The sequence below is a fragment of the Centruroides sculpturatus genome, unplaced genomic scaffold, assembly GCF_000671375.1.
Source record: "Centruroides sculpturatus isolate CEXI.00-Female unplaced genomic scaffold, Cexi_2.0 scaffold248, whole genome shotgun sequence".
Lineage (NCBI taxonomy): Eukaryota > Metazoa > Arthropoda > Arachnida > Scorpiones > Buthidae > Centruroides > Centruroides sculpturatus.
This window is the reverse complement of record NW_019384437.1, coordinates 531,726-542,985: the sequence shown is the minus strand read 5'-3', so window position 1 is coordinate 542,985 and position 11,260 is coordinate 531,726. Positions and strand designations below refer to the sequence as shown.

General features: G+C 26.5%; 2 protein-coding genes across 3 annotated transcripts; both read left to right on the top strand.

Moving 5' to 3' along the window:
• Nucleotides 1-3,071: 3,071 nt before the first annotated feature.
• Nucleotides 3,072-5,391, top strand: LOC111619997. Its single transcript, XM_023361839.1, has 4 exons — nucleotides 3,072-3,329; nucleotides 3,910-4,150; nucleotides 5,112-5,221; nucleotides 5,296-5,391. Exons 1-4 carry the CDS (start codon nucleotides 3,255-3,257, stop codon nucleotides 5,389-5,391), a joined length of 522 nt encoding a protein of 173 aa, XP_023217607.1. The 5' UTR covers nucleotides 3,072-3,254.
• Nucleotides 5,392-6,353: 962 nt separating this feature from the next.
• Nucleotides 6,354-9,925, top strand: LOC111619961. 2 transcript variants are annotated; one of them, XM_023361792.1, is made up of 8 exons: nucleotides 6,354-6,589; nucleotides 7,547-7,656; nucleotides 7,731-7,826; nucleotides 7,918-8,025; nucleotides 8,095-8,157; nucleotides 8,243-8,315; nucleotides 8,387-8,480; nucleotides 8,997-9,925. In XM_023361792.1, coding segments are annotated over exons 1-8 (894 nt in total). In that variant the 5' UTR covers nucleotides 6,354-6,588; the 3' UTR covers nucleotides 9,346-9,925. The 2 variants fall into 2 exon arrangements, with proteins under 2 accessions (XP_023217560.1, XP_023217559.1); XM_023361791.1 differs by lacking the exon at nucleotides 6,354-6,589 and adding an exon at nucleotides 7,304-7,446.
• The last annotated feature ends 1,335 nt before the right edge of the window (nucleotides 9,926-11,260 follow it).

The following is an 11,260-nucleotide window of genomic DNA, read 5'->3' as shown; positions in this document are numbered from 1 at the left end:
TTTTTTTTTAATTTTTTAATTAAAAATACTATTTTTGTATGAAAAACGCACGGTTCTATAAATTGATTTATTAATTTAAAATATTTTCAAGATTTTTAATTATTGAAAGGAAAAAAATGCGAGAATAAAAGTGTAGAAATTATATTTTAGGGAGAAAATAGATCTTTTTGAAGAAATTCTTATTGTTTTACTCGAATTTTTGTTGTTTTTTTTTTTATTTTACTCTGCCCCAAGGGATTTCCTTTAAAAACACTCGATCTGTCAAAATGTCGAAAAGTAAATTTCCTGAATAAGAAAAATAAATAAAAAAAGGAAAATATACAGGAAATGCGACCTTTACCATATTGCACATCATACATTTTTCTGTATAATCTTAGTCAAACTAGTTATGTCGCGTCGCTTCGATGTATACTCCAACACTAAAAAAAAATATTACTTTTTATCTTCTGCAAAAATATATACAAATTTATATTTAAAATGTAAAATTAATTAAACGAAATGTTTTAAATACAAAAAACAATACAATAAACAGAAAATAGGCAAATAATATAGAAAATTTAATACAGGCGCAACGCCACGCGATGCGACCGAACGCGAAGCGATGTGCATTAATTAATATCACAAATGTACTGTACAGTACATCTCTGTATTACATTTTAACATTAATTAATTAATTATTAAAAGATTAATTTTTTATTATTTACGAGTGTATTTCAACGATTTTTATATACTAATCTATTATTATTTAATAAAACTTTGATTTGTTTATTTATTTATCATAAAAATAATTATATTAGCTTCAAGTTATTTAATTCCATTAAGGAATGACAAACTTTCGATAGTATGAACGATTTTTTTTATTTTTATACAATGTGATCTTATTGATATAAACTTCCGCATTAGAAAAAAATGACTAAGAATGAAACAATATAGAACAATCAGATTAAAATCAGGGAAGTTGTCACATATCTGATGGCATTAATGAGACATTTAATAGACAAATTTGGAAGATTTTGACGTATCTGTTTACAAATTTTACATCGAATCTTTCAAACAAGTTGCAAAAACAGCAAAAGAAAAGCTGACATGAAAGAAAGACGAACAAATTATATTCCCAAACGGCATTTTCCTCATACATCCTCATTGTTATGCGTTACTTAAAAGAAATGCTTCCTTATTAAATAAGATGTAAAAAATAAATAAAACTAGAATCAAATTTATAAAATACTCATCAATATTAACCTATGGAATACTACAATTTTTAATTGTATTTAATATTTAATTATGTTTTATGTTGTCAAACTTGAACTTTCCTCCTCTTCCTCCTCCTCCTCCTCCTCCTGAGAATGATTTAGTTAAGTTGTTTCTTGTTCATTTCGGCGTACATATGGGCTTAACTTTATGAGATTTTAAGTTAAATATGATTTTAAAGTAGTTTAAACAACTAAGAGTTAAATTTTTCTTAGGAAAGTTAATAAAAGGATGCTAAAAATATATACAATATTTGGGTTTCTTGCTTGGATGAGTATATTTAATAAGAGGAGATCGATATGCGAAAAGTAATATAAATTAAATTAAATATAATATAATTCGTAAAAATTTTTAAAATAATTTATTTTCATGTTACACTTAATTTATCCAGGTTATAAAGGAAATTCGTAACTTTTGACCCGATTTTTGCAAGTTAAAAAGCACTTCCTTGTTTTCTGTTCGACTTTCTCGTCTCGAAAANTTAAATCTTTGCTATTACTTTTAATAAAAAATAGTTTAAAAATTCTTTAACAAATAACACTATAAATTAAAGATTGTTTCAATAACTAAGCCATAAATTTCCATGGATTTTTATTGTTTAGATTAAAAAATGAATTTTTATTATAGATAAAAAGCACAGAATGGAACCTTAACAAGTAATTTATTAACTTATTGACTCATGTTACTTCCTCGAAAATGAAGGAAGAAGATCCTGAACATAGACCTAATAAACTGATCTTAAGTAATAAAAATTCATTTTTTAACTTTAACGTTGTTTAAAGTATTATTTTATTTAACTAGTGGATACAGTCAACAGACTTAGATCTCTTTCAACGTGAAAGTATTGTCATAGTTAACATACAGAAATTTATTTTATTTAATTTTTAAAATAATTTATTTTCATGTTACACTTAATTTATCCAGGTTATAAAGGAAATTCGTAACTTTTGACCCGATTTTTGCAAGTTAAAAAGCACTTCCTTGTTTTCTGTTCGACTTTCTCGTCTCGAAAAAATTTAAGTTTTACACATTTGTCACATGAGAAACTTTGCCCTTTTTTTTGATATTTAACCTTATTAATATTTCATAAAATTCTGAAGTTTTAAAGGATATAAATTATGCAAAAGATTTTACGAGAAATTCCCATCTTAAAAATAAATCTTGAGTATAGTAATCTGGAAGTTCGCTTGCAAATTTTAGATATTTATTACCAAAAAATACAATTAAAGTATTTTATATCATCTTTTATATTGATTTTCTTCGAATTTTATAGAATTTTTAAAGATATTTAGCGCAGATGTGTGGGATTTCGTTTCCGATAACCTTCAATAATCGCCTAACATGGAAAAGGAGGAAATATAAAATCTTCAGTTTTTCTCTAGTAAAAAAATTTAGGTTTCTACTAACAATTTTTATGTATTTAAATGGTGTTAATGTAAATTTTTACTTTAATATATCGTTGTTTAGAGGTATTTTATTTTAAAGAGTGTTTTTATATTCATGAAAAAAGTTTCTTCATCATTCAGTTTTTATTAATAAGTCTTTTGAAACTTAAATTTTTAAACTAATATTTACACTTTAAAGTTTTTAAAATAGTTTTAAATTTTATATAATTTCATCATACATAAATTAATTTAAAGTAAAAGCTTGTAATTTCATTTTAGAAAATTCTTTTAAAGTAAGATTTTATAAAATTAAAATAAAAAGTTTAGTGAAGGTTAGTAAAACATTATAAACTTTTTACTGGTGAAAAGTGGGAATGATTTTATATTCAAATTTTTTGACTTTTATGCAAAAGTTTCAAGTAGTAAAATGTTTAAATTTGATAAAATAAGAAAAAAAAATCGAACGTCCTTTTAGGTTTTTAGCTGACCTTACCGTATAAACGGTAGTTAATAGTTGAATGTGTTTGAGAATGGGAGGAGTTGCTTTTGAGGTCAATGGCAGAGTAACGTGCAAGTGACGACATCACAGAGACACCCGGAAAACAGATCAGAACAGCAATGATTGCCATGAGGAGTTGCAGCGGTTTTCCCGACTTAAAGTCGGGAAGTATCGTTGTTTGTCACTATGCTATGGTAAGTTATCTTTATATATTAATTAAACGTTAAATTTTCGTTAAAATAGACTAAAATTTAGAAGAAATTTAACTCTAAAATTACTTAAATCACACTCAAGTTAAGACAGTTCAGAGTTGAAACCACAGTTCTTCCACGATAAAGTATGTTAAAGTGTGTTGAATTCTCGTTGGTTTTAATAGTTAGAAAGCTTTTTATGCTGAAATAAGTTCTAGTTAATGTTATTTTTAGTTAAAATTTTCATCTCAATTAGGTTTAGGTCATTAGAAAAATAAGTTTTTAATGTGTTTAAAAATAGTTTAATGTTTGGTTGCTTCTTTCGTTTCTTGTCGTTGTTATTATTTTTTTAAATAAAATGACAAAAATTGGATTTTCAAAATTAATTTTCTTTTATTTTTAAAATTAATTTACGTATTTATTAAATATTTTTTTTTTTGTATCAGAACNGTTAAAACCGATAAGCGCGCGATCGCGTCGCGTCGCACATGTTTATGATTCTACCAAGTGAAGTTGATTCTGTTAACAATTACTTGCGCCAAGTTATTTGATACGCCTAATTTTTATATTAATTTTTTTTTAGGGATTATCCTTTCTGGCTTTAATACTTCTAGCGGGTCGTTTACACGAAGTTGACCGAGAAGTTAGTTTTCTGCAATTAGTTTTAGGGAATTGGCTACCAAACGATACAATTACAGCGTCGAAAACAAGAGGAACAGCTCAAACTGGACAAGGAAACAACGTCAAAAGCAATACGAATCAGCTGACAGCGTCTCAAAAGCAGCATTTCAATCACCTAAAGAACGATATCAAACATTTTATAAGTAAGTTTTTTTTTGTTTTTTTTTTGTCTTTTATGTAGTTATGACCATTAATGACGCCTAATATGACGCATACCTACATCCACTTTTTCCATTATCCTATTGGTGTTATCACTTCCTGGTTTTAGATATGCCCGGAAGGAAGAATGGAAGTGATGTAGTCTTTAAGTTGTAGATCGTGTCTATTCTAACTTTTTATTTTTATTTTTTTTATTTTTATAATAAAAACATGTTAATTTTCTTATAAAATTTGCTTCTTTTAAATTCAAAATTCTGGTAAATCTTGCTGCTGATGATTCACCCTTCTTGTTATAACCGTTATAAAAACAATTGAACCGTCTTTAAAAAATAGTATTATAAACTATTTGTAGTCTATATATAATAATTTTATAATGTTATTTTCTACTAAAAATAACTTTTTCGCATGGATTATTTTAATTAAATTGTGGTAAATTCTGATATTAATATAAGTAAGGGTCAACCGTTCACCGGAACCGGTTTTGATGCATTTGGCGTCTGTGCATCCGGCATGTCTGTTATATAATAGTATGATATATATTTTTTGGTAATGAAAATACATTGCTATAGCTGTAAATTCATATTAAAGTAGCGTATAATCGAGTTGTCTGTTGTGCTTCAGATCCGGGATCGCGGGTTGACTAACGTTAATGCTATTAGAATTTCAAGAGATATTATTTATAGTTGTGAATTTTCACGACTTTAACCTGTTATAAACATAATAATGATCTGATATATATCAAAATATGAACAATAAAACGTGTATGATTCCTTCAAAGAGCTATGCTCTATCGGAAAATCTTCATGCTAGACTTGACTTCATAACTTTAAAATGCTTTAAAAAATGTAACCCAGAATTATATAATAGGCCTAGTTATTTTATATAAAAATAAATATTTTTCTATATATTTTAAAAATGAATAATCTGTGATTTAATTTTTTTTAGTGGAATTATCTTCAGCTAGAACAACATTAGTTTTGAGTGTTGTATTTGTAGTCATATACATATTTAGTTGGTGGTGGATGGCATTTGCTATTAAACAGGTTCGAGAAGGGGTTTGTATATTTTACGGTCTTATAAAATTATTGTTACTATGAAAATTATATAATTATTTGATATTTTGTAATAGGGTAACGTTTCTTTAAGAACTGTGCTCTTACTATCCGTTTTTGCTGCCGTAGATATTGCTGCCAATATATATAAAGAAGTATTATTTCTGCTCTAAATACGTTTTCACATTCTCAATTTTAAATGATAATTTTAGGTTTTTTTAATGCAATTTGGCTGAAATTATAGGAAAAAAAACTTTCGTATAAGTATATTTTTTATATATTTTATATGTAATTTTTTATATGAGAATAAGTTTATTCATCTCTGCAATAATTTAAAATTTAAACGACAAAAAAAGCTTGAATTTATAATTAAAACGTTTCATTGTTACAGTCTGTATTATGACCTCATAACTTTATTCACATACAACAATTTGTTTAAATTAAAAAAAATATTGGTCATTTAGTTTTAAGCATTGTGATAAAACAATAGCCGTGTGAATGGCGCGTCTCGTGTCGCGACGCGACGCGACGCGTGCAATATATCTCATAGTTTTATCCATTTCAGTTCTTCTGTTTAAAAAAAAAATGCGTTAAAAATTATTTTACGAGTTTTTATACTTTTAACAAAAAATGCAAAGTTGACAAATTTTTAGTATGAAAGGTTTATAGCTCAATACTCGTCACACGAGGAACGACGCATTGCTGCGAAGCGATACGTTTCCCATGCGACAGTATACAACTCACTGCGGAATGTCAAAAATACAACTTATTTTCACTTAATATATTTTTATTATTCTTTATCTATAAGAAAGAATTGTATGGATGAGAGAATATATTCTAAAAATACGACGAACAAGTTTAAATAAATAAATAAAAACAGCTGACCTGTATTAAATTTTATTTGAAAAATTCTCTAATTAGTTTCTGTAAAACATGTAAATATTTTATTGTCATCATCTATCAATCAATAATTGTTTAAAGCGTTATCTATAAGTTGTTAAAACCGATAAGCTCGCGATCGCGTCGCGTCGCACATGTTTATGATTCTACCAAGTGAAGTTGATTCTGTTAACAATTACTTGCGCCAAGTTATTTGATACGCCTAATTTTTATATTAATTTTTTTTTTAGGGATTATCCTTTCTGGCTTTAATACTTCTAGCGGGTCGTTTACACGAAGTTGACCGAGAAGTTAGTTTTCTGCAATTAGTTTTAGGGAATTGGCTACCAAACGATACAATTACAGCGTCGAAAACAAGAGGAACAGCTCAAACTGGACAAGGAAACAACGTCAAAAGCAATACGAATCAGCTGACAGCGTCTCAAAAGCAGCATTTCAATCACCTAAAGAACGATATCAAACATTTTATAAGTAAGTTTTTTTTTTTTTTTTGTCTTTTATGTAGTTATGACCATTAATGACGCCTAATATGACGCATACCTACATCCACTTTTTCCATTATCCTATTGGTGTTATCACTTCCTGGTTTTAGATATGCCCGGAAGGAAGAATGGAAGTGATGTAGTCTTTAAGTTGTAGATCGTGTCTATTCTAACTTTTTATTTTTATTTTTTTTATTTTTATAATAAAAACATGTTAATTTTCTTATAAAATTTGCTTCTTTTAAATTCAAAATTCTGGTAAATCTTGCTGCTGATGATTCACCCTTCTTGTTATAACCGTTATAAAAACAATTGAACCGTCTTTAAAAAATAGTATTATAAACTATTTGTAGTCTATATATAATAATTTTATAATGTTATTTTCTACTAAAAATAACTTTTTCGCATGGATTATTTTAATTAAATTGTGGTAAATTCTGATATTAATATAAGTAAGGGTCAACCGTTCACCGGAACCGGTTTTGATGCATTTGGCGTCTGTGCATCCGGCATGTCTGTTATATAATAGTTTGATATATATTTTTTGGTAATGAAAATACATTGCTATAGCTGTAAATTCATATTAAAGTAGCGTATAATCGAGTTGTCTGTTGTGCTTCAGATCCGGGATCGCGGGTTGACTAACGTTAATGCTATTAGAATTTCAAGAGATATTATTTATAGTTGTGAATTTTCACGACTTTAACCTGTTATAAACATAATAATGATCTGATATATATCAAAATATGAACAATAAAACGTGTATGATTCCTTCAAAGAGCTATGCTCTATCGGAAAATCTTCATGCTAGACTTGACTTCATAACTTTAAAATGCTTTAAAAAATGTAACCCAGAATTATATAATAGGCCTAGTTATTTTATATAAAAATAAATATTTTTCTATATATTTTAAAAATGAATAATCTGTGATTTAATTTTTTTTAGTGGAATTATCTTCAGCTAGAACAACATTAGTTTTGAGTGTTGTATTTGTAGTCATATACATATTTAGTTGGTGGTGGATGGCATTTGCTATTAAACAGGTTCGAGAAGGGGTTTGTATATTTTACGGTCTTATAAAATTATTGTTACTATGAAAATTATATAATTATTTGATATTTTGTAATAGGGTAACGTTTCTTTAAGAACTGTGCTCTTACTATCCGTTTTTGCTGCCGTAGATATTGCTGCCAGTGCTGGATTTATCTTGTTAAGGATTATTATGGTATTTATAATATTAAATTTACCATAAATTATTTTATTTTTTAATAAATAATTTTAAAATTTATTATTATTATATATTTTTTAATCTTTAGTATATTAAAAGAGATAGGTTATATCCAAGTGATATGAGGTCTCCCAATGCTATTTTAGAACACGATCAACTTGCTGCATATGCAGCTTTAAGATTAGTTACTTTACAGGTATTTTAAAGTAAATTTTTGTTTATCTGATTATCTGTACACCTTACAAACGTGTATTTTATATTACAGTCAAGTTGTGCGAGCACTGATGTTCTTGTAACTATTGTTGTTGGTTTCTTAACTGTTCTCAGGGTAAGCTCATCAGGATAACTTGTTAACAACTGTCTAAATTAATGGTTTTGATGTCTGTTTAATGCCAAGATTAAATAATTTACAGGTTTACAGCGTAATGTGTGTCGTTTCTTACTACAAGAAGGCGAAAAATGGAGATAGAGACTTATTCCAAAAAGGTAATAGAGTTTTCTCGTTAAGAAGTTCTGTACTATTTTAAATATTTAACAAAATTTAATTAAATTTTTAGAAGTAACGGGAGGTTCAGAAGCTACAGAAAGGACAGGAAGTGAATCTATTAAAGATATGGATGAATATATCCCTAGACCATTACTAATCGATTAGTAAGTATTGATTATTTATTTCAAGGAAATTTTTAAATATTTAGAAAAATTCTGTCGATTTTCAATTTAAATGAAGTGACGTCTCAAATACTACAGAGAATTAAGAGGGTCATTTCCTCATAGTTTATTTAATTTAGACATTTAAATAACAGGAAATCATTTCATATAGCATAAAGTGTTTACTTAACTTCAAAATAAACTGGTTTGTAAAGACTTAACTGTTTCTTGTGTTAAACTTTAATATCATTTTAAATTTAAATAAAAGAGTTATATTCTTAACTATTTAGTTAAGAATATAACTCTTTTAATGCCGATTTAAAAATATACACTTAACAGTAATTGGTTGTAGATATAGAAATTGAAATAACCAATCATAGTTTTTATTGTATCTTACTTCTATTACAAAGAACCGCTTATATTTAAACTTTCTCTTATTCGATTTAATTATCTTTTAAGTTTCTAAGTTATTTACAATTTTATCATTCAAATAACTTAAAAATTATATTTTTTTTCTAGCAACTCTAAGAAGCATCACAGCTACAGCGGTCATCGAGGTCCGAGATCAAACACGAGTGCTACAGCATCAACAGACGGAGATGCATTAAGAGATTTAAAAATTCAAGCATCCGATATGTCCGTAGACATGCAGAAAGCTGCAGTTGCAAGCGCTACTCAAGCAATAAAATTATATACTGCTGAAAAACATATTGCGGAAAGTATCAAGCAAGATTTCGATCAGATGTATCATCCTACTTGGCACTGCATCGTCGGAAGAAATTGGGGAAGTTGCGTCACACATTCTAAACAGTGCTACGTACGTTTAGCATATAAAGATATGACCATTATGTTGTATAGATCAACATGAATCGATTCCAACGTTAATTTATTAAATGACTAAATATTACAGCCATCTATTTATTAAGTTAATATTTTAAAATTGGTAAATTATAATTTTAAAACACAATTTTATATAAGCTACAGATGAAAAATGCCGCTTTTTTAAACAGAGTTAATAACTTTTAAACAAGATGAAAGAACAACTTTGCTGAAGTGTTACAAGTAGCAGCAAGGTCAAGAATCTCAAACAGAGTCAAAGTACGACTTTTAATTGTTTATTTTTTTATTATAGTTAAATCTTGAATGCGATTTTAAGATTTAGAAAACCAGATCGGCAGCCTTTTAATCTTTCAATAAAACTGCAATTTTTCTATATTCAAAACTCGTTTCTTTTATGGAGAATGCGACGATTGACATGAGGCTCTTATATATATTTATACATCATGTTGAGTTTTACAGCATGAAACGAGGAAATATGGTTAAATAAGCAAAACACGTCGATATAAATGAGTTTTCCGTGATCGAAGATCGGTAGTTAAGAGTTTTGTAACAGTAAATATATCGATATATATTTGTATAATGAAATATAATAATGAATTATTTGTAAATAGGAATATAATATATAAATAATAAATAATTTTTTGATAATTCTTGTTTTTATTTGTTGACAACTGTATACGGACTAATATTAATACTGATTGAAGAAACCTTAAAAGTTTCTTCAATCATAAAGCTGATTTAAATATAAATAAATTAGTTAAAAGTAATTTTATTTTTTAATTTTGTCAAATTTTTAAGGTTTCTGTATACTTAACCGAATTATTTATAATGCAGATTACTGTCGTACTCAAATTAAAATCACTTGGAAAGCTTCATTACACTCTCATACGAACTATAATTTGGTTTTTTTTTTAATTTTTGAAAATTATTCATTCTAAGTTTTCATGATAAATATTTCAACTTTTCATATATTAAATTGTTAATATAATATATTTACTCGAAAAATACAAAGATAAATCGTTGCGTTTTAAAATACTTGATTCATTCCTCCCTTTGACATGAAGTCCAGTTAAAATGCTAATTTTTGGATAGGCTATTGTTATGTAGTGAATTAAATTTCAAACCAGAAAAAAAATCTAAGAAATATTTAAAATTTTTACTTCAAATATATGACTTAAATTTAAACTATTTCATGAAAATCTTTTAGGTCTAAATACCTTATTACATAAAATTTTCAATTATAAACATAATTATCGCTTCTTAATATTTTCATCATGTTCTGTTCTAAAATTATATTTAAGACTTTAAAATTTTTAAAATATATCGCAACACTATTTAATATTTATGATTAATTTCTTATAAATAATAAACTTGTCTTATTTGATGTTCCTGACTTTGATATTTTCGTAAAAAAATTACTGAACTTTAAAAGTTTTTTTTATAAAATATTTGCAGAAATAAAAATTTTAATTATTATATCTTTATAATATTGGTTTTGATAAAATCTTTTCATTCGTAAGGTTTTTTGACTGCATAAGGAAAAGCCTTAAATAAGTACACGTAACAGATTTGTGAACGCCTTATTGTCCAGTTTTATCTGATAAATTTTAAAAACAAGAATATTAAAATTATCTAAAAAAATTCAAAGATAAATAATAAGATTATTAAAGTATTGAGAATCATTTAAATTTTTTAACAGAAAATGTACTGTACTGTATTGTACAGTTTCAACATGTTCCTGGTATATCAGGGAAATTAAATTGAGATTTTAAAAAATTTTACTTAAGTATTTTTAAATCTCATTTTTATATACTTACATCTCGATAAACTCTTTGTTTAATAAAACATTTTTTTTATTTAATTAATCTGAAAAAATATTTAATGTCTGAATTGAGTAGAGAAATAAAATTCAACTACAGCAAGTTCTCGATATCGTCGATAGA